The sequence below is a fragment of the Pan paniscus genome, chromosome 16, assembly GCF_029289425.2.
Source record: "Pan paniscus chromosome 16, NHGRI_mPanPan1-v2.0_pri, whole genome shotgun sequence".
NCBI classification, from domain to species: Eukaryota; Metazoa; Chordata; class Mammalia; order Primates; family Hominidae; genus Pan; species Pan paniscus.
Window position 1 is genome coordinate 34,289,029 of NC_073265.2, and position 26,557 is coordinate 34,315,585.

The 26,557-nt window shown below is 44.6% G+C and overlaps 1 protein-coding gene and 1 pseudogene across 2 annotated transcripts in view; both read left to right on the forward strand.

The window, feature by feature from the left end:
• Positions 1–26,272, forward strand: part of SORD (sorbitol dehydrogenase) — a 52,180-nt gene extending 25,908 nt beyond the window's left edge. The window contains exons 4-9 of one of the 2 annotated variants that reach the window (XM_034938679.3): positions 12,489–12,648; positions 16,696–16,814; positions 19,619–19,684; positions 20,314–20,489; positions 23,749–23,870; positions 24,797–26,272. In XM_034938679.3, coding sequence (XP_034794570.1) covers positions 12,489–12,648; positions 16,696–16,814; positions 19,619–19,684; positions 20,314–20,489; positions 23,749–23,870; positions 24,797–24,962 — 809 coding nt within the window. In that variant the 3' untranslated portion in view covers positions 24,963–26,272. The remainder of the gene's footprint in view (positions 1–12,488; positions 12,649–16,695; positions 16,815–19,618; positions 19,685–20,313; positions 20,490–23,748; positions 23,871–24,796) is intronic. The other variant, XM_034938680.3, reaches the window with a different exon arrangement.
• Positions 4,178–10,922, forward strand: LOC100974394 (14-3-3 protein zeta/delta-like; annotated as a pseudogene).
• Positions 26,273–26,557: the final 285 nt, after the last annotated feature.

Sequence of the window (26,557 nt, forward strand, 5' to 3'; positions counted from 1 at the left end):
CCCAGGCATGGTGGCATGCACCTATAGTCCCAGCTACTTGTAAAGCAGTCTAGGGTCAACATAGCAATCTCACTGTCTAAGGTGTTATCCAGAGTTCTTTGTCTCATGACCAGGAAAATTAAGGAGTGTGGACACCAAGAGTGAGGTTGGAACGAAAGTTTAATAAGTGAAAGAGGAAAGCTCTCAGCAGCAGCGGGGGTGGAGGGAGGGGGCAGCAAAAGAGGGTTGCTGTTTCACAGTTGAATACAAAGGTTTTTATAAGAAACTTCCCTTATCTATGTAGCTGCCTATGTAACTTCCCTTATCTGTGTAGCTGCGTGTGTAGCTTCCCTTATCTGTGCAGCTGTGAGCATGTCTTAGGCAAGCACAGGGTGCAGCTTCTCTTTTCTCAGCAACTGCGAGTATGTTTTAGGCAAGCCCCTGCCCACCCCCTTGCAAGTTCCCATGGAGCCCACCATGTACATGCCTGAAAAGGGGAGGAAACTTTTTCCTGGGAGCCCACTGATTACCCGAAGAACACAGGCATTTCTGTGTTTGGCCTTGCTTCCTTATCTGTGCCTGCAGCTTGATTTTTCCAGGCTGCTCTTTTGTTGGAAAGAATTTCACCAAGGACCTGCCCTAACTGTGTGCCTAACTGGTTTTTTTCTTTCTCCTTCCTCATCTCCCACCTCAGGAGTGGAGACTCTAACTGCTGTTAGGGAGGTAGGGCGATAATCTCTCTGGCTACTTTCTGCTGGAGGTGGGGGTTGTGTGGGGGACAGCAGCCAGGGTTCCTTCTGGGGCTTATCTAAGGGTCCTCAGAAGAAAGGTGTGTCTATGTGTGGTTCCATTTGCATCACCATTTGGAGTTTGATAACCTCTAGGTGAGAAAAAACAATGTGGGTTATTAGAAGACATATATCAAAACAAGACAAGGGGGTAAGAAAAGCTCAAAAATCCCAAAGCTGACAATGTGCCCAGATAACTGGCAGCTATAGTTATGCCTGCCAAGATTTGGGTGCATGGGACTTGGCTTTGGTTAGCTCCCTTGGTCTTATTTTCCCAAACAAGGAAACCTCTGAGTTATGGGCCGCCCATTCATTCCCATCATCTGGCAGGATTTGCAGGATAATTGCTCAGAATTAAAATATTGATCCAGATTTTTTATATTACTGATCTCTTTTGTTTCTTCTGAGTTGCAGCCAGAGATCACTGATTGGTTCACAGGAATAAGCATGGTTAGTCTAAAATGTAGGCTAAGTTTTTAAGTAAAAACTTAAAACAACTAATGAGATTAGAATTTAATGGACAAATGTATGATAAGTTTTGAAGCATATTTTTCTCTTGCCAGTCCTCACTTTTGTCAAAAACAAATCACAGTAAGACTGAGTTGTTTGCAAAATAAACTTTAGTCTTATACTTGGCCTGATTATTTGCATAAAGTACAGCAAGAATAATTATTTCTACATAGGCTTTTAAAATTGGCTTTGATGAAACTCTGTTTTGCGAGGAACTTCAGATAGGACTTTTCTTTTTTTTTTTTTTTTTTTTTTTTTTGAGACGGAGTCTCGCACTCTCGCCCAGGCTGGAGTGCAGTGGCGCCATCTGGCTCACTGCAAGCTCTGCCTCCTGGGTTCATGCCATTCTCCTGCCTCAGCCTCCTGAGTATCTGGGACTACAGGCACCCACCACCAGGCCTGGCTAATTTTTTGTATTTTTAGTAGAGATGGGGTTTCACCACGTTAGCCAGGATGGTCTCGATCTCCTGACCTTGTGATCCACCCGCCTTAGCCTCCCAAAGTGCTGGGATTACACGCATGAGCCACCGCGCCTGGCCCTACTTTTCAAAGCTGAGCCCAGCCATGGATTTGTATACTCACATACCTATGAGTTGGGCAAATTCCTCTCTTCTTGAGGTCAAAAGAACATGGAGCCTGTTAGAAACTGACATTCTTTACTCACCACAGTTTAGGAATCCTGTACAGGGACTGTGTAGACAAGATGTGAAGCCAGTTTTCCCAAGGGGCATTTATTGGCTCTGCAACTCCAGCTTGATTTTTTAAAGGGAAGCACACTGTTCCAGTCAAAGCCTTGGTAAAACAACTAGTTTCTCTAGTTGTGTCCTGTTGTAAAAGAAGATGGATTCTTACTGCACTGATGGAAACAACTATATTGCCATAAATCAAGAATACTCACAAATAGTTTCCAAAGTCTAGAGAAACAGGCAGAAAGAAACAAACATACTCCAAATTTTGTTCACAGGAGTATACATTACTGAATTGTTAAAAGCTGTAGATAGCTCAAAAGAAAAAATCCCTTGACTCTGAAAAACAAGGATTAGCAATGTTTTAAGCAGAAAGTTAAAAAGGATTACTTCAGTTTTCTATTAGTTCAGTCCATTCCATTAATACTTGCTCTGCATGATATTCATGAACATTTCAGTTCTTCATGAGTCCTATACATTTTTCCTCTATTCCAATGTCACAATCTCCAAGATTATCAGAAACCTGCATTTGAGAGCACCTATTAAAGTCCTATAGCTGATTATAAACTATCTTTTGAAGATGATTAAAACAAGACAACAATTGTCTGTGAATGACAAAATATCCAGGGTAGCTACAGTTAAAAACACAATTGACAAAGAAATTTGGTTATCTCTGTGGTTTACAATAATTTACACAATAACCTTAATTATGATTGATAGCAAATACTCAGACATTAGAATTTTAGATATTCTATACAATTTTGGAACATAATGTTATTCACTAAAATATAACCTAAAGAAGATTAAACATGACTTTGGCAATCCCACGTAACTAAACATGTCAAATACTCCTGTTTACCTCTCTTTTGGATGCTCCAGGGGCCCGCTATAGTACCCAAAAGTTTGGGATTAGAAAAGACAACCTTGAAACTGAAGTTTGATTTGGGGGAGCCTGTTAAATATGTTAGCAGTTCAAAGCACCTGATATTATGAAGTACAATTACGGATTACTATAAACTATTTATTTTAGCCAAAGTCATGACCAAAACATTTTAAAACAAGGCAAAAACCTTCACTCATTAAGAGGGAGGACTTAGCTTCCAAACAATCTGTCTTTAATGTTACATGAAAATCCTGTTCAAGAGGAGAAAGCCAAATTTCACCCTTGCATTAGTCTACTATTAATGTCAACCCCAACTTTTTAAATGAAACCTTAGAGATAATTCTATCAAATCTTACCCAGTTTGATCATGAGGTGAGATTCTTGTAAACCTTTTATAACTCTCTACAAATTTTTGTTAAGGAGCAGATCAGTGCCTCGAGAAAGCCTTGTTGTGCTTTTATTTCAATGCTCAATTTATGTAAAAAACATAGAATACCCTTTTGAATTTAGTCAATATATTCAGACAAAGAATTTCCTTTGCAAGATTAATTTTTATAATGCTTCCACAACTTGCTCAAACCTTCAGCTTTATCTTAACCTAATTCAAAACAATCCTTTATTTCCAGGCAAAATTTACATTTCCATGTCTTCTTATAATCTTTTACCAAAACACATTTTACTTTCCTTACACACCTTGCATGTAAATCTATTTTCAGTAGTCTCTAATTTCCTCTGGGAGGAAAGTGGCTGGGTTTAGGCAGTTAAGTGGACTGTAGATCCTTCCAGCAGCAAAGCCTGATATGTGAAGAAGCAATTGTCTGTTAGCCAGAGACTCCAATGTAGCTGGATGCAGAACAGGTGCCTCAAACATAAGGATTGAATGGCTGTTCTCCCTGTGATGGGGACAGCACTGAGGCTAAAAGTTGTCTCTCAAGGGTGGCTTCCTCTTGACTATTGAAGGTGGAATTTTGCTGTTTACAGATGGGGCATGGAGCCTGGTCCCTAATAGAGGGATGTAGGAGGGAGAGAAATTGGGGAACTAGAGGCCTTGGACAAAGGGCCAATAGTGCCCTCCACAGAGAAAAATCCCATTTCACTAGGTGGCATGGTAGGGACTGAAATGTTAGGTAAAAACTCTGACTAAATTTTTTCCAGGCAGAGGTTAGAAAGAGGTTTGGGGTTTGATAGTCTACCCCCACAGTATGCCTCTTAGCAAAAGAAAATTGTCTCATAAAGGAACTGTTCAAATTCATTGGGCAGACAGAGTCTCAGCCTTGCCACTGCTGCCCCCACCACCCAGAGACTGCTGAGCCCCTGTCTATCCACCGCCACCACCCACTTCAGACACTGAACATCCAGTCATGGATAAAAATGAGCTGGTTCAGAAGGCCAAACTGGCTGAGCAGGCTGAGCGATATGTTAACATGGCAGCCTGCATGAAGTCTGTAACTGAGCAAGGAGCTGAATTATCCAATGAGGAGAGGAATCCTCTCAGTTGCTTATAAAAATGTTGTAGGAGCCCGTAGGTCATCTTGGGGGGTCATCTCAAGTATTGAACAAAAGACAGAAGGTGCTGAGATAGAACAGCAGTTGGCTCGAGAATACAGAGAGAAAATTGAGACAGAGCTAAAGGATACTGTCTCTTTTGGAAAAGTTCTTGATCCCTAGTGCTTCACAAGCAGAGAGCAAAGTCTTCTATTTGAAAATGAAAGGCAATTACTACTGTTACTTGGCTGAGGTTGCCGCTGATGATGACAAGTAAGGGATTGTCGATCAGTCACAACAAGCATACCAAGAAGCCTTTGAAACCAGCAAAAAGGAAATACATCCAACACATCCTATCAGACTGGGTCTGGCCCTTAACTTCTCTGTGTTCTCTTATGAGATTCTGAACTCCCCAGAGAAAGCCTGCTGTCTTCCAAAGACAGCTTTTGATGGAGCCATTGCTGAACTTGATACATTAAGGGAAGAGTCATACAAAGACAGCACACTAATAATGCAATTACTGAGAGACAACTTGATGTTGTGGACATCAGATACCTAAGGAGACAAAGCTGAAGCAGGAGAAGGAGGGGAAAATTAACCAGCCTTCCAACTTTTTTCTGCCTCATTCTAAAATTTACACAGTAGACCATTTGTCATCCATGCTGTCCCACAAATAGTTTTTGTTTACAATTTATGACAGGCTTATGTTACTTCTATTTGAATTTCTTTCTTTTTTAAATTTTTTATTTTATTTTATTATTATTATACTTTAAGTTTTAGGGTACATGTGCACAATGTGCAGGTTAGTTACATATGTATACATGTGCCATGCTGGTGTGCTGCACCCATTAACTCATCATTTAGCATTAGGTATATCTCCTAATGCTATCCCTCCCCCCTCCCCCCACCCCACAACAGTCCCCAGAGTGTGATGTTCCCCTTCCTGTGTCCATGTGTTCTCATTGTTCAATTCCCATCTATGAGTGAGAACATGCGGTGTTTGGTTTTTTGTCCTTGCGATAGTTTACTGAGAATGATGATTTCCAATTTCATCCATGTCCCTACAAAGGACATGAACTCATCATTTTTTATGGCTGCATAGTATTCCATGGTGTATATGTGCCACATTTTCTTAATCCAGTCTATCATTGTTGGACATTTGGGTTGGTTCCAAGTCTTTGCTATTGTGAATAGTGCTGCAATAAACATATGTGTGCATGTCTCTTTATAGCAGCATGATTTATAGTCTTTTGGGTATATACCCAGTAATGGGATGGCTAGGTCAAATGGTATTTCTAGTTCTAGATCCCTGAGGAATTGCCACACTGACTTCCACAGTGGTTGAACTAGTTTACAGTCCCACCAACAGTGTAAAAGTGTTCCTATTTCAACACATCCTCTCCAGCACCTGTTGTTTCCTGACTTTTTAATGATTGCCATTCTAACTGGTGTGAGATGGTATCTCATTGTGGTTTTGATTTGCATTTCTCTGATGGCCAGTGATGGTGAGCATTTTTTCATGTGTTTTTTGGCTGCATAAATGTCTTCTTTTGAGAAGTGTCTGTTCATGTCCTTCGCCCACTTTTTGATGGGGTTGTTTGTTTTTTTCTTGTAAATTTGTTTCAGTTCATTGTAGATTCTGGATATTAGCCCTTTGTCAGACGAGTAGGTTGTGAAAATTTTCTCCCATTTTGTAGGTTGCCTGTTTACTCTGATGGTAGTTTCTTTTGCTGTGCAGAAGCTCTTTAGTTTAATTAGATCCCATTTGTCAATTTTGGCTTCTGTTGCCATTGCTTTTGGTGTTTTGGACATGAAGTCCTTGCCCATGCCTATGTCCTGAATGGTAATGCCTAGGTTTTTATGGTTTTAGGTCTAACGTTTAAGTCTTTAATCCATCTTGAATTAATTTTTGTATAAGGTGTAAGGAAGGGATCCAGTATCAGCTTTCTACATATGGCTAGCCAGTTTTCCCAGCACCATTTATTAAATAGGGAATCCTTTCCCCATTGCTTGTTTTTCTCAGGTTTGTCAAAGATCAGATAGTTGTAGATATGCGGCATTATTTCTGAGGGCTCTGTTCTGTTCCATTGATCTCTATCTCTGTTTTGGTACCAGTACCGTGCTGTTTTGGTTACTGTAACCTTGTAGTATAGTTTGAAGTCAGGTAGCGTGATGCCTCCAGCTTTGTTCTTTTGGCTTAGGATTGACTTGGCGATGCGGGTTCTTTTTTGGTTCCATATGAACTTTAAAATAGTTTTTTCCAATTCTGTAAAGAAAGTCATTGGTAGCTTGATGGGGATGGCATTGAATCTATAAATTACCTTGGGCAGTGCTAGCAAGACTAATAAGGAAAAAAAGAGAAGAATCAAATAGATGCAATAAAAAATGATAAAGGGGATATCACCACCGATCCCACAGAAATACAAACTACCATCAGAGAATATTACAAACACCTCTATGCAAATAAACTAGAAAATCTAGAAGAAATGGATAAATTCCTCGACACATACACTCTCCCAAGACTAAACCAGGAAGAAGTTGAATCTCTGAATAGACCAATAACAGGCTCTGAAATTGTGGCAATAATCAATAGCTTACCAACCAAAAAGAGTCCAGGACCAGATGGATTCACAGCTGAATTCTACCAGAGGTACAAGGAGGAACTGGTACCATTCCTTCTGAAACTATTCCAATCAACAGAAAAAGAGGGAATCCTCCCTAACTCATTTTATGAGGCCAGCATCATCCTGATACCAAAGCCGGGCAGAGACACAACCAAAAAGGAGAATTTTAGACCAATATCCTTGATGAACATTGATGCAAAAATCCTCAATAAAATACTGGCAAACCAAATCCAGGAGCACATCAAAAAGCTTATCCACTATGATCAAGTGGGCTTCATCCCTGGGATGCAAGGCTGGTTCAATATACGCAAATCAATAAATGTAATCCAGCATATAAACAGAACCAAAGACAAAAACCACGTGATTATCTCTATAGATGCAGAAAAGGCCTTTGACAAAATTCAACAACTCTTCATGCTAAAAACTCTCAATAAATTAGGTATTGATGGGACGTATCTCAAAATAATAAGAGCTATCTGTGACAAACCCACAGCCAATATCATACTGAATGGGCAAAAACTGGAAGCATTCCCTTTGAAAACTGGCACAAGACAGGGATGCCCTCTCTCACCACTCCTATTCAACATAGTGTTGGAAGTTCTGGCCAGGGCAATTAGGCAGGAGAAGGAAATAAAGGGTATTCAATTAGGAAAAGAGGAAGTCAAATTGTCCCTGTTTGCAGATGACATGATTGTATATCTAGAAAATCCCATTGTCTCAGCCCAAAATCTCCTTAAGCTGATTAGCAACTTCAGCAAAGTCTCAGGATACAAAATCAATGTACAAAAATCACAAGCATTCTTATACACCAATAACAGACAAACAGAGAGCCAAATCATGAGTGAACTCCCATTCACAATTGCTTCAAAGAGAATAAAATATCTAGGAATCCAACTTACAAGGGATGTGAAGGACCTCTTCAAGGAGAACTACAAACCACTGCTCAATGAAATAAAAGAGGATACAAAGAAATGGAAGAACATTCCATGCTCATGGGTAGGAAGAATCAATATCGTGAAAATGGCCATACTGCCCAAGGTAACTTATAGATTCTATTTGAATTTCTATATTTCCCATGTGGTTTTTATGTTTAATAGTAGGGGAGTAGAGCCAGTTAACATTTAGGGAGTTACCTGTTTTCGTTTTAAGTGGCCATTATGGGGATGTGGAATTTTTATACAAGTTATAAATGTTTGGCATAGTACTTTTGGTACATTGTGGCTTCACAAGGGCCAGTGTTCCATATCTAAGCAAAGAAACTTCCATATTTAAGCAAAGAAAACTGCCTACGTATTGGTTTGTCCTGCTGGGAGTAAAAGGGATCATTGGTTCCAGTCACAGGTGTAGTAATTGTGGGTACTTTAAGGTTTGGAGCACTTACAAGGCTGTGGTAGAAACAATTATCCCATGGATCCCACGTGTTAAACCATGCATATCTGTGGAATACTCAATCTCAACGCGCACACCTTTGACTACAGCTGCAGAAGTGTTCCTTTAGACAGTCGTAACCCATTTTACTCTGGATAAGGGCAGAAACAGTTCACATTCCATTATTTGTAAAGTTACCTGCTGTTAGCTTTCATTATTTTTGCTACATTCATTTTATTTGTATTTAAATGTTTTAGACAACTGAGGAACAAATGTGAAAGTAAAGATGCAGTAAAACTGAATTGGCTGATATTCATTACTTATGTATATCAAGCACAGCAGTAAAACAAAAACCCATGTATTTAACCTTTTTTTAGGTTTTTTGCTTTTGTGATTTTTAGGTTTTTTGCTTTTGTGATTTTTTTTTGATACTTGCCTAACATGCATGTGCTGTAAAATAGTTAACAGGAAAACAACTTGAGATGATGGCTAGGTTTGTTTAATGTCTTATGAAATTTTCATGAACAATCCAAGCATAATTGTTAAGAACATGTGTATTAAATTCATCTAAGTAGAATAAAAGTTTTATGAATAGAAAAAAAGATTTGGCTGGGCGTGGTGGCTCACACCTGTAATCCCAGCACTCTGGGAGGCCAAGGTGGGCAGATCATGAGGTCAGGAGGTGGAGACCATCCTGGCTAACATGGGGAAACCCCGTCTCTACTAAAAATACAAAAATTAGCTGGGTGTGGTGGCAGGTGCCTGTAGTCCCAGCTACTTGGGAGGCTGAGGCAGGAGAATGGCATGAACCTGGGAGGCAGAGCTTGCAGTGAGCCCAGATTGCACCACTGCACTCCAGCCTGGGCAACAGAGTGAGAATCTGTCTCAAAAAAAAACAAAAAGAAAGAAAGAAAAAAAAAAGATTCACTGGGCAGTGCTGGGCGCAAAGCCCAAATGGAGAGGAGGGTATTCACTGAGGGTGAAATATCCTCCCATACAGTGCCATGAATGCCTATCATTGGGGGACAAAAAGGTCCTTACTAGGTGAAAATTTAGACTGAAATCTTGAATTCTCCCTGTTTCTAGGAAATCACAAAAACAGCAATTCTTTGAGTTACTTTCCTGGTTACTAAGGCACTGGCTGATTCTATCCAACAAAATTATATTCCCAGGTTGTAAAAACACCTTCAGCATAGCATACAAAGAAGGGATAGGAGACATGATAGTCACAAAAGAGAGAATGGAAGAAAATGTGATAGGAAAGACTGGAAGTCCTGGTGCCAACACCGTGATGGGCTGTCAGGAACTGGAGTTAGTTCGGGGGCCTTCAGATAACACTGAGGTGTAGCCTCAACCAGAAACCTTCAGTTGTCCCAGGACCTCCTTCCAACCCTATGTGATGGCTAGGTCTTCCATGAATGGAAACTGGATTGGAACACAGCTGACATTCCCAGCACCCAAGGGCGATGGGGGATTGACAAAATCCTCTCCAGCAAGCCTGTCCTCTGAGTCTTACAGATCTGGTGGCTGCACTAACCACTCTTAACTGACCAACAGAGGCCTGGTATTTGATTTTGAGAGAAAAAAAAAAAACTATGGATAAGAAACTGCAGAAAGTAAAGTACTGGGGGGCTGCTCCTACTCACCCTTCTGACATATCCCAGATGACCCCCTGCAGGTGAAGCAGTCTAGGGTCAGTGTAGCAGTCTCTTTGTCTGAGGTGTTATCCAGAGTTCTTTGTCTCATTACCAAGAAAATTAAGGAGCATGGACACCAAGGGTGAGGTTGGAGTGAAAGTTTAATAAGTGAAAGAGGAAAGCTCTCAGCAGCAGAGCGGGAGACCTGAAAGAGGGTTTTTGTTTTACAGTTAAATACGAAGGTTTTTATAAAAAACTTCCCTTATCTGTCTAGGTGTTGTGTAACTTACCTTTTCTCTGTAGCTACCTGTGTAGCTTCCCTTATTTGTGCAGCTGCAAGCATGTATTAGGCAAGCACAGAGTGCAGCTTCTCTTGCCTGAGCAACTACGGGCATGTTTTAAGCAAGCCCCCACCCCACCCCATGCAAGTTCTCATGGAGCCCACTGTGTACATGCCCAAAAAGGGGAGGAAACTTTTTCCTGGGAGTGCACTGATTACACAGAGAACCAAGGCATTTCTATGTTGGGCCTCACTCCCTTATCTGTGCCTGTAGCTTGATTTTTCCAAGCTGCTCTTTATGTGCCTGCAGCTTGATTTTTTCCAGACTGCTGTTTTGTTTGAAAGAATTTCACCGAGGACCTGCCCTAACTGTCTGCCTGCTTTTTTTCTTTCTCCTTCCTCACTTGGGAGGCTGAGGCAGGAGGATCACCTGAACTTGGGGAGGTTGAGGCTACAGTGAGCTGTGATTGCATCACTGTACTCCAGCCTGGGTGACAGAGTGAGATCCTGTCTCAAAAAACAAACAAAAAAAAACAAAGAAACATGCACAAAAAAAACCCCAAAAAACCAGCAATGAGAAAACTGGAAACAACCAGGTTTTTTCCATCAATAAGAGAATGGTGATACTGACTGTGGTATACTCTTACATTGGAACACTATTCAGCCATGAAAAGGAACAAACTGTCATTTGTTTTTGAGACAGTTTTGCTCTGTCACCCAGGTGGGAATGCAGTGGTGTGATCATGTCTCTCTGCAGCCTCAACCTCTTGGGCTCAAGTGATTCTCCCACCTCAGCCTCCCAAGTAGCTGGGACCACATGCACACACCACCATGCTCAGCTAATTAAAAAAAATTTTTTTGTAAAGATGAGGTCTTCCTGTGTTTCTCTCGAACTCCTGGGTTCAAGTGATCCTCCTGCCTTGACCTCCCAAAGTGCTGGGATTATGAGATTATAGGCATGAGCCACCACTCCTGGCCAGACAGTTAATATCACAACAACATAGATCAATCTGAAAAGCATTATGCTAACTGAAAGAAGCAAGATTCAAAAGAGTATCTACTGTATGATCCCATTTTTGTGATGTGCTAGAACAGGCAATACTAATCTGTGGTACAAAAAAAAGTCAAAACATTGGTGTCCTCTGGGGATGGGGCTGGGGATTGACTGGGAACAGATACAGAGGAATAAGATTTCTGAGGTAGTGGTAGTGTTCTGTATCATAAAAGGGGTTTGCATTCCTAGGTGATACCTTTAAAAAAGAACCATAAACAAATACTGAACTCTAGTTAATGATATGCAGGCTGAAGCATTTCAGGGTGAAGTATACTGATGTCTGCAGCCTGCTTTGAAGTGCATCGGAAAAGAAGATAGACTGATGGAAGGAGACAGAGATGAGACAGAGGGGTAGATGGATAGATATGTGATAAAGTGAACATAGCTAGATGTTCCTTGAAGAATGTAGGAGGAGGGTATCCAGGTGTTCGCTATACAGTTCTTTGAATTTTGCTGTATGTTTGAAATTCTTCATAATAAAAAGATAGAAAAAAACAATTAGAGAGCAGTTCTCAGGCTGGGTTTCCAAGCAGGTGTAGTGAGGCATAGAATAGAAATATAATAGAGCTGGCTGTTCAGAAGCCTCAAGTATTACTCTCTACTGTACCAGAGTCCTCTGCAGGTCATTGGCCTTTGCAGTTCTACTACCAGGAATCAGTTGACTCCTAATTATTGTCTAAAAATGACCAGACTGGACATAAAACATGCTGTAATTATAGCTCTTGTCTTTGTAAAGGCTTTGCTTTCTATCTTCCAAGCAGATGAAGAAAAAATGCCCACAAACTCCATGTATTAGCTACCCCTTTTCCAGCAGTGTGAGATGGGAATATACTTGGCTTGCCTTAGCTGGGAAGTGGCTGTGGAGATAGAGGGGTGGCTTGGCTTGTTGCAGGAGCTGGAAAAAGGGCAGGCCACACTGGGCTGTGGAGGAGGGGGCTGGTCCTTTTCCCCCAGAGTGACTCTGTGCTTCATCCCAAGTTTCCTCACTTGCCTAGGACACCCTGGGTCCCCAGGGAGGAGGGTGGCTCGTTAAGCTAGATTCTCTCATCTGGCATCTGCCCATGAGCATGCAAGCCTTCATAACATCTCTGCTTCTGCTGTTTTCAAAGGTTGGAAAACAAAGAACCAGACCAAAGAGCGGGCAGACTCTGCTCCCACCCTCGGACATGGTGCCATCTTTGTTTTCCTCTCCAGGTGATCGTGTTGCCATCGAGCCTGGTGCTCCCCGAGAAAATGATGAATTCTGCAAGATGGGCCGATACAATCTGTCACCTTCCATCTTCTTCTGTGCCACACCCCCCGATGACGGGAACCTCTGCCGGTTCTATAAGCACAATGCAGCCTTTTGTTACAAGTTAGTGTCCACAGTCCCACTGGGTCACCTGGGACCTCTTTCCCTTCATTAGCTTGGTGCTGTTTCCTGTGGTTATTTCTTTATTCTTTTCAGCTCCTAATTCCAAACATGAGGCATCACCTGGGCAGGCTACTCTTCTTGGTGGCATTGAGAGAGGGTAGCCTCCCTAGGAATAAGACTGACTCACAGTGGTTGGTTTTAGTCTTTCAGTTTCAGTTTCCCTTACTTAGAGCAATAATAGAAAATTATTGCTGAAATCACTCACCCTCTGCAGACATCCTGGAGGGAATTCCTGTGGTTCATCCTCTGTTATTAGTTTCCACTGCAACCACCAGGAAGGTCATAACAACAATGACCTCGGCCAGGTGTGGTGGCTCATGCCTGTAATCCCAGCACTTTAGGAGGCCAAGGCCAGTGGATCATGAGATTAGGAGATCGAGACCTTCCTGGCTAACACGGTGAAACCCCATCTCTACTAAAAAAATACAAAAAATTAGCCAGGCCTGGTGGCAGGCACCTGTAGTCCCAGCTACTTGGGAGGCTGAGGCAGGAGAATGGCTTGAACACGGGAGGTGGAGGTTGCAGTGAGCCGAGATCGCGCCACTGCACTCCAGCCTGGTCAACAGACCGAGACTCCGTCTCAAAAAGAAAAACAACAACAATGACCTCGACAATAACAACAACACACCATGACAGCAACGGCTGACATTTCCTGAGGTGTCGTGGTGTGCTGCCAGGGCTTGAGCTCTGGGATCCTGGATCTACTCCCTCCTGGCAAGTGATTTTGGAGAAATTATTTCACTTTTCTCTGATTCAGTTTCATTTAATCGCCAAAATATTAAATAAGGTGATGCATGGAGAGTCATAATTATTATTACTATGTGCCTACCCTTGTGCTAATAAGTGGTTTGCATGCTTTAATTTATTTAATCTCCACAAGAATAATGGTGAGGTGGGCACCGTTATTGGGTCAACCAAGGCAGAAGGAAGCTCATTGACTTGGGCACAGAGCACAACCAAGAGTCAAACTGGGGTCTCTGTGAGTCTCAAGCTCCTGCCCTGTGCCCACTCCCCTATCCTACTCCAATTCTCACCCCTGAAATTGTGAAGTTGAGTCTGGAGGAAGCAAAGTGCTTCCCTTTCTGCATGGCCCCCCATGGCCCCAGCCATGGAGCTCTAGGGTGCCGAAGTGCCGCTTTCCCCCTGACCCAACCCAGATGCATTCTTCTCCCACCGCAGCCTGGCCCCAGTGGTGGTTTTCAGCCAGGATGGGGCTTGTCTGATGGAGGCCAGGTGCCAGTCACAGGAGCAGTCTGACAGATCTGAGTTTTTCTAGGGCCCACTGGGAGCCTTGAGAGGAGTCACAGGCCAGAGACCTTGTAATGGGTTTAAGTCAACACCTGAACCTGCTCTAGAAGTAAGCAGGTTACATGTGCAGAGTACACCTTTCAGCAAGTGGTTCCTGAATGGGCCCATCTTTCTGGGGCCCTTTCCAAGTCAAGACACCAAACAAAAGTTTCATGGAAGGCAGAAGAGCATAGTGGTGAAGCCCACTGGTCTCTGCCAATTACAACTGTGTGACCTTGAGCAAGTCACTTAAATTTTGTAACCTCAATATCCTCGCCTGTAAAATAGAAATAGTAATGGTACCTCCCTCACAGAATTACTGATGAGATCCAATGAGAAAAGCATATCAAGTCTCCAGCATGAGGTCTGGCACATAGTAAATGCTCAGTAAATGGTACCAAGCTATGCCATAGTCATGGCCTAGTGGTCTGGGCATGGAGGTGCAGGAGTAGGCCTGAAAGAGAGCCTTGTGCTGGTGGTTTATAGGGAATGATGGGGCTCTGGTTGGCAGTGGCAGTGGCAGTGGGGGTACTGAGGAAGGTCTCTGGGGAGTCCTACAGCCCTGCCTTTCTTCTCCTCCCAGGGGGCTTTCTGCCTGTGTCCCCAGTTCTTCCCTAGACCCAAGCCCTCCTCTCTGATGTCTTTTTAGGATTCCCATACTACCACAGCCTCTTTATTTTTGTATCTATTTTCTTTCTATTTTCCTGCTTCTCCTTGGCTTCTTGATCATCCGTTACCCAATTTGGACTGTTCCCTGAACCGCATTGTAAAAACTACCAAGTTGCCTCATCACTCTCTGGTGTTTATAAAGCATGAAAGGTTGGGGCTGGGAAGAAACTTGGAGTCTTCTCATCCTTGTTCTCCATCAACCCCCACTGGACAAGACTGGGGAGGGTGGAGTCAGTGGTTTTCCCAAGGTCAGTGGCAGCGGGGCTGGCCTGCAGGACTCCTTGTGCATGCTTCTGCCTCCACACCAGGTGGCTTTCCAACATGGTTGGCTGTGTTGGGTGCAGGCGGATGAGGCAGCATCTGCTTAATCAATAGAGTATTCTTCCTGATAACAATCTTCCCTCATCACCTTCCCCAATCCCATCTCTCCTCGATGTAGTTTCCACGCAAGCCACCCTCTGCATAGAGCCCTTATAAGTTCCTCAGGAGGCCCAGATGTGGAAGGGCAGGCGTGTCTAGGAACCTGTGGAGTCCCTGAGAGAGTTTAGGAATCTTCATGATTTCATTTTCACCTTTTTCCTATTATATGGAAGGGATACTTCTAGGGGGAGTAGAAGGAGTGTGACCGCAGTCAGAGCAGGAGAGTGGATTGGAGTAGGGGAAGTGATGGGAAAGAAGCCGAGGGGAAGGGATAAGGGGGTGGTGGGTGGCAGCTGGGCCTCCATTGGCCTGGTGAGTAGTTCTGTCAAGGATCAGGGACAGTGACAGGAGGACTCCGAGTTATTCTGTTGAAGATTGGAGACAGTGTTGAAAGGATCATGGGGATGAGCACATGGTTTGGCTGCCACATTTATTTCTTTCTGGAACTTGAGGGTTTTTCTGTTCCTGTGAGTGGAGATTTGGGGTGCTGGGTAAATCCTGGGCAGTGAGGAACTAGCAGAAATTGGATATTAATATTAGCTACACAGCTGCTCATACCAGGATGGAGCTGATATGGGACAGGCAGAGGATGTGGAATCAGGACACCTTGGTTAAGTCTGGCCTTCATTCCCTAGCTTCATAACCTTGGCAATTCTCTTAATGTCAGTGAGTTTCAGTTTCCTCTTCTGTAAACTAAAGGTTTTCTAAAAAAGCCTGCCCTACCTGCCTAACATGGTTTTCATGAGGATTAAATGAGATAATGGATGAGCGTGCTTCCTAATCTGTAAAGCTTTATGCAAATATTTGCTGTCGTCATCAGCTGTATTATTGATAGGGTCAAGATACCAGTGGAAGTGAAAACCTAGAACCCAGAGTGAAGGTGACACTGCATTTAATCAGCTGTGTGGAACAGGTCCTTTTTTCTTCTTGACTGGTCCTGGGTCAGCAGGGCAGCCACTGTCCTCAGATGTGGTTCTTCTGGAATGTATAATATGGGAGGCGACTATCAGAGTGATGCCCATTGCTAAATCACTGTTCTACAAAACTGGTGATAGTCAGGATTGTTTGCTAAAGTGAAACTAAAAAGGCTGTAAGTTTGAGAAGCAGATGAGATGCTGGAACGTGGCCATGTTAACTCCTTGTTAAATAAACTTTTCATTTATTAATGATAACCACCATACCATAGCTTGGATAGCACATTAAAGAAAACATAATGTGTTCATTTCACTGAATTGATTTCTCCAAAGAAAACCATGTTGCCTTCTTCAGATGGGGACATTGTGGCATGGGTTCTGTGATGAGAACATATCTGGCTTCTAATTTGAACCCTTTGGGCCCCTCACTAGCTTTGGATGGTTGGGGCAAGTCATTTAACCCACCACGCCTGTTTCCTCATCTGTAAAATTGGCATGATAGTACCTACCACAGAACTATTCCAGGGATTTACATGAGTTAATGTATATAAATTGCTTAGCACATTGCTCTGCACATAAATAAATGCTCGATAAATGCTAGCTATGGTTGTTATTACAGTGACGTTGGGCATATATAATACTATTGTTAGCATTGTAGTTAACTCAGAGGATCTCTGTGTGTCAATTGACTCCTCAGGCTTCCTGACAATGTCACCTTTGAGGAAGGCGCCCTGATCGAGCCACTTTCTGTGGGGATCCATGCCTGCAGGAGAGGCGGAGTTACCCTGGGACACAAGGTCCTTGTGTGTGGAGCTGGTAAGAAACAGAAGCCACCCTGTTGCGGGTTCATTGACTGGGAATGTGGGGACCTCTCTGCCCATCTCATTCCCCCTCCAAGGCTTGAGATTTGTTCTAGAATCCTTCTGGGTAAGGGAGGATTGCAGTGTCCCATTCCCTCAGTGACTAGCACTTTGCTAAATAAATGAGTATCTGCAGACATGATATTAACTAGGGTTATATGTCCTAGGCAACATAGCCCTTTTTGTTCATTTAAAGAATGAATTGGCTGGGCACGGTGGCTCCTGCCTATAATCCCAGCACTTTGGGAAACCAAAGCCGGTGGATCACCTGAGCCCAGGAGCTTGAGACCAGTCTGGGCAACATGGTGAAACCCCGTCTCTACAAAAAAATACAAAAATTAGCAGGTGTGGTAGTGTGTGTCTGTAGTTCCAGCTACTCAGAAGGCTGAGGTGGGAGGATCACTTGAGCCTGGGAGGTCAAGGGTGCAGCGAGCCATGATTGTGCCACTGAACTCCAGTCTGGGTGACAGAACAAGACCCTGTCTCAAAAAAAACAAGACCCCATCTCAAAACAAACAAACAAAAAGAATGAATCTGGGCCAGGCGGGGTAGCTCATCTCAGCACTTTGGAAGGCTGAGACGGGTAGATCACTTGAGGCCAAAAGTTCAAGACCAGCCTGGCCAACATGATGAAACCTCAACTTTACTAAAAATACAAAAATTAGCCAGGCGTGGTGGTGCGCCCCCTGTAGTCCCAGCTACTTGGAAGGCTGAGACAGGAGAATCACTTGAACCTGGGAAGCAGAGGTTGCAGTGAGCCAAGACTGTGCCACTGCACTCCAGCCTAGGTGACAGAGCAAGATTCTGTCTCAAAAAAAAAAAAAAAAAAAAAAAAAAAAAAAAGGAATTAATCTGGCGATTATTTTTGAACCCTTGATGGGAAACTAGGGAAATTTTTTTTTTTCTTTTGAGACAGAGTCTTACTCTGTTGCTCAGGCTGGAGTACAGCAGCGCGATCTTGGCTCACTGCAACCTCCACCTTAGAGAAATATTTTTGATAGTAAAGGGAAGGGCAACTCTTGGAACTTTCATATTATACCAGCAAAGTGATGGCCTAGTCCCATCTATGAATAAGGTAGACCCGGCTCCTGGCCAGTGGGAGGAGTGAGCAGTGGTCTGCTCCCACACCACTGTGAGCCAGCAATCTGCCTGCAGTAGGGTTGTAGCTAGCTGCCTTCTCTCATCCCCTGTTTCAAGCCATCTGGAACAGGCCCTAGCAGCCTCAGACCAAATCATTCTGGTGACCCAGACAGTACGCTCACACTCCTTGTGGGTGTGATCTGGTGTTCCTCATACTTGTTTGTGATTTTCTTTGGCTGGCCAAAGAAGTGATCACACGGCTTCCTAAGAGGGGTGATGGATGTAGAATAGACTTGCCACAATGGGCTAGCAGACTGCGGGACTCAGGTGACAGATTCTTATAAAAATCTGCATGGATCCAGTACCTTTTTACCATAGAAAAGGAAAATAAGTCACACATACCACACACATGCATGCCTTGCCCCCAACACACACACACAGAAATTCACCTGCAATCCCGTCACCGATTAGCCCAAGAGAACCACTGTTAATATTTGGGTATAGAATCTTTTAGTTAGTTAGTTTTTTTCTGAGACCATGCTAAATACGCTTCCTTTACCTACTCTTTTTTAAAAATCAGGCTGGGCACGGTGGCTCATGCCTGTAATCCTAGCACTTTGGGAGGCTGAGGCAGTTGGATCACCTGAAGTCAGGAGTTTGAGACCAGCCTGGCCAACATGGTGAAACCCCGTCTCTACTAAAAATACAAAAATTAGCCAGGCGTGGTGGCGGGTGCCTGTAATCTCCACTACTTAGGAGGCTGAGGTGAGAGAATTGCTTGAACCCGGGAGGCGGAGGTTGCAGTGAGCTGATTGCACCACTGCACTCCAGCCTGGGTGACAGAGCGAGACTCTGTCTCAAAAAAAATACTGTGAACATTTTTCCATGTCAATAGATAAAGAGTTATGGTGTAATTTTTAGTAGCCATGTAGTTTTTAAATCATGCTTTGTTGGACATTTCAGGTATTATTTTTCAGTATTTTGTTTTCTGAGGGAGCTCACAAAATTGTTCTCGGGGGTGTGTACAAAAAGTAAATCCCCAAAGATAGTCTGCATTGCTTTCATTCTGTGGGTCTGATTTTTATATTAAAACCATAGTGTCACATAGCATGCAGATACCATGGGGAAGCAGGTGTCTCAGGCAAATCCTTGGATACCTGAGTATCCTGGGGCTATCTGGGCACCTGGGCCAACCCAGGGAGCCAGCTCACTTAACGACCCTCTCCAGGTGGCCCTCAGAGGGCACCTAAAAGGAATATGTCTCTCTCTGGGGGAGGTGTGATGGGTTCTCACGAAGGTAGGGGCAAAGAAAGAACAGGAAAACAAGTCCAGACCTTCTGAGATTTCTTATTTTCTGAGTAAGTTTGTGTTTCCTTGAATCCCGTGGTTCTTTGAGATTATCTCCACTAGTGCCCAGGAGTAAGTGGGAAAATTTTAGCTCTGAGGTTTGAGAGGATTAAATAGAACCCAGCACTAGGAGCGTATTTTATGTAGAGAATAATTCTTCATGGATTTATTCACTTCTTCATTCAACAAACAGCCGCTAAGGTCTTATCATGCCAGGCACTGGGATAGATGCTAGAGACACACAAAAGATATGGTTCCTATCCATGGCCTGGACAAGTGGGAGAGCAGATGTTTAATATTTCACAAACATATTCCATCTTCTGCTTTGTTTAGGGCCAATCGGGATGGTCACTTTGCTCGTGGCCAAAGCAATGGGAGCAGCTCAAGTAGTGGTGACTGGTAAGACTTTGTTCTTTATCAATCTCCTTGACTGGGAAACAGCTGGTCCTACTATATGTGCATGTGTGAGGAGAGGTTATCTGTGACAGTGTGGAGGGGGTGAGTGTGTAGTGTCATATGGACTGTGGAGATATAGAAGAGTGTGAGTGTGTGTTTTGTGTTAGGAGAAGCTATCAGAGAGAGAGAGAGAGTTTGTGTGAGAGAGTGTGTGTGTGTGTGTGTGTGTGTAGCTGTATGGTGGATATGGGGGTGTATGAGGGTGTAGGGCAGGGGTGTCCAATCTTTTGGCTTCCTTGGGCCACATTGGAAGAATGGTCTTGGGCCCCACATAAAATACACTAATATTAACAATAGCTGATGAGCTTAAAAAAATTTTCTTTTATCTCATAATATTTTAAGAGAGTTTATGGATTTGTGTTGGGCCATATTCAAAGCCATCCTGGGCTGCATGTGGGCTGCAGGTTGGACAAGCTTGGTGTGAAGAGTATGTGTGTTGGGCTCAACACCACCACCCATTGCACGAGAGCTTTGTTGCCATCAGATCTTACATCTCCATTTTCTTTTCTTCCTAATGAGTCATCAGATTTCTCTTGTTTGAAAGAATTTTTTTTTTTTTTTTTTACCTTCAGATCTGTCTGCTACCCGATTGTCCAAAGCCAAGGAGATTGGGGCTGATTTAGTCCTCCAGATCTCCAAGGAGAGCCCTCAGGAAATCGCCAGGAAAGTAGAAGGTCTGCTGGGGTGCAAGCCGGAAGTCACCATCGAGTGCACGGGGGCAGAGACCTCCATCCAGGCGGGCATCTACGTGAGTGGGCTGAGGGCAGCTTTGGGGAATCAGCGTAGGGGAGTGAAGGAGGCAGAAGTATGGAGTCAAACTTCTTTACCAGCTTGCTGTGTGAGCCCCAAGCCAAACTTATTCATCTTTTGCCATCTCTGTTTTCTTTTTTTTTTTTTTTTTTTTTTGAGACAGAGTCTCACTCAGTCGCCCAGGCTGGAGTGCCGTGGCTCGATCTCAGCTAACTGCAAGCTCCGCCTCCTGGGTTCACGCCATTTTCCTGCCTCAGCGTCCCGAGTAGCTGGGACTACAGGCGCCTGCCACCATGCCCAGCTAATTTTTTTGTATTTTTTTAAGAAGAGATGGGGTTTCACCGTGTTAGCCAGGATGGTCGCCATCTCCTGACCTCATGATCCGCCCTCCTCGGCCTCTCAAAGTGCTGGGATTACAGGCGCTATCTCTGTTTTTGTATCTCTAGTGCGGAGACTGTACTTGAACTTGCCTTACATCCTTATTGGGCCATCTGAGGTTCACACAAGATAACAGCTATACACGGGCCTTGAAAAATGTTAAGGACACACACTTTGGGGATGGGGTTGGCTTCATGATCATATCTGTGGTGTTAAAAGTGCAGTCGTTTTGGTAAAAAGATCAAGAAGAAAAACAGGGAACCATGCCTTAATTGCATGTGGGAAATCCCCGTCTTATTTTATTGAGGAAAACTGCAGTCTTTAGTCACTTATATAAAATAACAGTCATTTAGTTAGTCATGAAGGTGAGGTGATTTTCCAGGGTCACAGCTGACTACTGCTTGTTTTGTCTCCCAGACCTAGGAACAGATAAGCTGCCAGTGCCCAACTCGCCCCTCAGCGACCCACCAGCCACTTATGGGAAGTTGGCAGGAAGTTGGAGGTGGTGGGAGGGAGTGGCATTGACAGATCAAAGTATGAGGAAACGAAGGGAAAATAACAACTTCCAGGTTCCAAGCCCTACTGTATGCCAGGTTCTCTGCTGTACTTTATAAACATGAGGCCTAATCTGCACAATAGCCCTGAAAACCAGTTACCGTTTTATGCTGAGGGATTTGTGGTTTGTTTGAGGCAAGCCAAGTCAGGCCCAGGCCCAGCCCTGCCAGGCCCCAGTGCCTGAGTTGCCCCGCTGCTCAGGAGAGGAAGGGAAGGAGGGCACGAACAACCATGCTAGGGTGGGGGGACAGGGCCAGGGCTGGAGAGGGTAGCAGGCAGCCGCCACCACAGGGGACTCCTGTCCCTGCCTCCCAGACAGCCTCCCCACGGTAGCGTGGGCTTCCTCCTTCCTTCTGAGACTCACAGCAGGAGGGCACTTTGCATCACATGAGACATTCTAGGGAAGGCTGACCCACCAAGCTGAGTAGTAGAGCTGCCTAGACCTCCTCCTACTAAGTTGCCCAGTGGCCTTGGGAGCTGAGGAAGCAGTAGGGGAGAGGGAGGAGCGGGTGCCACCTTGGCACTGTCCTGAGTTTCAGCGGGAGTCGGCCAGCCCTCTGCTTCACTGTCATAGGCAGTGGTCACCATGTGGGAAGGGGCAAAAAGAAGCCGAAGCTCAGAGAGGAACAATGGATCTGTGTGTGATTGATCTACCCATGGTACGTCTTGGGTACCTACCATGTGCCAGGCTTTGTGCTGGGCACTTTGAGGGCTAAGACATGAGTAGGTTGCATCTGCTGTCTTCAAGTTGTCAGCAGGTAAGTGACCTCCACCCCACAGAGAGGCAGTATAAGCTGGGGGACTTAAAGGACATGGCTCTCCTTCATCTTGTGCCCTGCCCTTAGAGCATTTGGAACAGTTGGCATTTCCAGCTGTTGATGGTGGGGGCCTGGTTGCCAGGCTACCTGAGGCAGGCATGGAGGTGAATGTGACCCATGGGCCTCACCAGGCCTGAAGCAGTGTCTCTCCTGACGTCACGCATGACGGGTGCTGTAGAATGCTATAGGCCACCCCGCCAACGAGCAGGCTAGGTGGCTGGACCAAATATGGACAAATCTGAGCATCGCCTTCCTGCCAGGTTATGACTGGATAGTGTTTGTGATGAGACGTGGCAGATGCCTTGGGGTAGAATTGATGTCATATCCTTGGTGCAGATGCCATACCTACAGGATAGTGTCCAGGTGGTTCCAGCATTCCTTGACCTGGGGTCAGCAAACTGCTGGCATCTTGGCAGCTTGGAATGGCCAGTTGGTGTTCCTCCTCACCACCAGGTAGAGAGGAAGTGCTGATGAGGAAGTAGTTTCCCTAGAAAATGGGCTGAGAGGGCACGTCCAGGGTGCCACAGCTCTGAAGCAGCAGCGCTGGGAGTCACTCCCACACCACTCAAACCCTGGGTTCACCTCTTGCTCACGGCACCACAGGCCTCTCTCCATGGTGTATCCTTCATCTCAGAAGTGGAGGCTGTGATTGTGGTGTATCCTTCATCTCAGAACTGGAGGCTGTAACGTGTGCCTTTCTCTAGTTCCACTGTTTAGCCCTAGAATGGTCCCAATAAATGCTTGCTGCTGACTATAATGAACAACCAGCATGACTGAATTATCCATTGTTCTGTCTCTCACCGCACTGAGCACAGTGATCCCCAGAAAGCTCTGGAACAAGCACAGCACTCACAGGGAGTTCTGGGGAAATTTTCAGGAGAAATTTCACTGCTGCCTGTGACCCACTCCAAGTGGGGAACTGATAAGGCAGATAAACATTCAAGGAAGACAAAACCCATTATGGCTCATACTGTTGAGGTAAACATCTCTGGAACAAAAAGATTTCTAACTGCCAGCCTGCACGCATGTATGAAGCCTTTTTTAAGCCACAGAATACAAGTGGCCCATCTGTCTCATGTTTATAGTTTTCTCACCACCGGTGAGCTTAGAGGGCCAGTGGTTCCTTCCAGCTCTGATGAAAGTGCTGCCTGTGGAGGGGCGCTCTGGGGGAGGAACAGGTGCTTAGACTGTGGAGGTGGCTGAAGCCAATATTGGGTCCCGAATCTGTAAAGCTTTGGAAGATGTTCCCACTGTGCCTGGTTCTCCATGGGTTAAGTGTATTTTTTCAGAATACACTTTAAAGAAAACCGTGTTTACTCTCCCGCTCAGTTAAGTTTGGTTGGCAGGTTGAGCAGTTCAGCAGTGTACACAAATCACATTCTCAGGAATTTTTGGATGCTCAGCTGATGCAACCAGAAGATACTTGTGTGATGACAATATGTTATTGTAAGTGGGAAGTCAGTATTTCTTATCTTCTGAGCTTTCTTGTTTTTACCTCCTTTACAGGCCACACGCTCTGGTGGGACCCTCGTGCTTGTGGGGCTGGGCTCTGAGATGACCACCGTACCCCTACTGCATGCAGCCGTCCGGGAGGTGGATATCAAGGGTGTGTTTCGATACTGCAACACGTGAGTATGCTGTGGGTGAGCCGGGATGCCCAGCCTCCAGCAAGACCATGGCAGGCCCCACTCAGCCTCTGGGCCCATGAGTATCTGCCTGTTTGTTCATGGGGGGCACTCCCTGGCCACACTGATAGCTGTGTGATATAACAGGGATCCAAAGAGAGAACACTCACTGCCAGTTAAAGAATGGGAGGGACAGAAGGATGGATGGAGGGAAGGAAGGAGGGGATTTTGAAGCATACTCTTACTGAGTGTCTGCTGCTTATCCCCTCCAGGCCCCTTTTTTCCCCCCATTTTCTTAAGTTACCAGATCTCCATTTTCTCCCTTTAAAGGGAAGAAGGAGAGAAAGGAGGACAAAAGGAAGAAATCAAGTCCTGTGGCTTCCGTTTCTGAGCCCTAGGGCCCACCCTGGGGAGCGAAAGGGTCTTAGTTTGCCCCACCCATGTTCTGCAGCTCCACCCTCTCCCCTGCTGGGGCCCTCTGGCTGGGACCCCTCTCCCCAGCAGTGTCCCTTACTCCTGGCTTTAGAGGCTGTAACTCTATGCCCTCATCAGGGCGCCAGTTTTCCCGTAAGCTGAGCTGTTAGTGGGTGTGACTGGATTGTCCTGGGCTGCCTCCCCACGGCTTCTCTGCCTTTTCCCAGTGGCCTCAACCATGTGCCTTGTACCTTCATGCCACAGGAATTCTAGGCTCCATGGCAGACGTGGCAGAGTGAGCGGGTGGGTGAGGGGTGGGGGCAATTGGAAATAGGCTCTGTACCCCTGAATCATAAGCCATAAGGTCCTTTCCTGGGTTGTTGGCCTGTAAAATTGGCTTTGCAGAACCACAGTGCTATCAATAAATACGGCCAAGCTGATCTAGTGCTTGGTAGTTTGGGGCACCTGGCTCTTTCCTCTTGAAGGTTGAATATAATGCTCGTGCTCTTTTACAGGTGGCCAGTGGCGATTTCGATGCTTGCGTCCAAGTCTGTGAACGTAAAACCCCTCGTCACCCATAGGTTTCCTCTGGAGAAAGCTCTGGAGGCCTTTGAAACATTTAAAAAGGGATTGGGGTTGAAAATCATGATCAAGTGTGACCCCAGTGACCAGAATCCCTGATGTTAATGGGCTCTGCCCTCATCCCCACAGTCTCGGGATCTCAGGGCACAATGGCTGGACACGGGTGGGCTCTGATGCAGAACTTTCTCTTTTGAATGTTAAGAATAACTAATACAATTCATTGTGAACAGAAGTCCTTATGCAGAGGAATTGGTGTGCCTTAAAGATACAATCTGGGATAGTTTGGGGGAACTTGTAGCCAGAATGCCCTGTTCATGCTGAGCAAAGTTCAGCAAGTAGAGCAGAGTTTGGCAGGCAGGTGCCAGAAACTCCCCTTCTTCCTGGAGTGCCTTCATTGAAGAAGGAAATCTGGCCCTTGGGTTTCCTGGTTCCACTGCTACTGACCCAGAGGGGAATAAGAGCTGAGTTATGAAAAGATAACTTCATGAAGACTTAACTGGCCCAGAAGCTGATTTTCATGAAAATCTGCCACTCAGGGTCTGGGATGAAGGCTTGTCAGCACTTTCAGTTTAGAACGCAGTGTTTCTAGAGACATATTGGCTGTTTGTTTTGATGATAAAAGGAGAATAAGAAAAGGCATCACTTTCCTGGATCCAGGATAATTTTTAAACCAATCAAATGAAAAAAACAAACAAACAAAAAAGGAAATGTCATGTGAGGTTAAACCAGTTTGCATTCCCCTAATGTGGAAAAAGTAAGAGGACTTCTCAGCACTGTTTGAAGACTGCCTCTTCTTCAGCTCCTGAGAATTGTGTTATTTCACTTGCCAAGTGAAGGACCCCCTCCCCAACATGCCCCACCCCACCCCTAAGTACGGTCCCTTCTCACCAGGCAACCAGGAAACTGCTACCTGTGGACCTCACCAGAGACCAGGAGGGTTTGGTTAGCTCACAAGACTTCCCCCACCCCAGAAGATTAGCATCCCATACTAGGCTCATACTCAACTCAACTAGGCTCATACTCAATTGATGGTATTAGATAATTCCATTTCTTTCTGGTTATTATAAACAGAAAATCTTTCCTCTTCTCATTACCACTAAAGGCTCTTGGTATCTTTCTGTTGGAATGATTCTATGAACTTGTCTTATTTTAATGGTGGGTTTTTTTTTCTGGTAAGATTTGGACCTAAGTCGCATCATGCCAACTTGTGACTTTGAGACTATTCATCAAGAATGAGGATATAGTAGCCATGACATAGCTTGAGCTATAGCCTTTAATTCCTTACTTTGGCTATGGGTGGAGGGTGAGTTTGAAGAGGTTCTGATTTTCTTGTAACCTGGGAAAGCCATGACCTTGTGCCCGATTCTTTCAGATTGCTTTGGGTAATAAATATTGGTGGTGGTATCTGACTCATGCTGCTGTTTATGGCCCTGTTTAGTGGGGAATGGACTCAGGTTACCCATTTCCCAGAGGGAGGGATCCCAGGATTTTTGAAGGTCACATATTTTCTGTACCAAATATAATTTCATTGACATGAATTATCTCTAATCCTCATGACAAGCCACATACACATTTTGTAGATAAAGAAGATATAAATGCCAGAGGAGACCTTAAGATTGTCTTACAACACAACCCTTCAGTTAACAAGAGAGGAAATTGAGGCTCAGATTGGGGAAGTGACTTGGCAAATCACA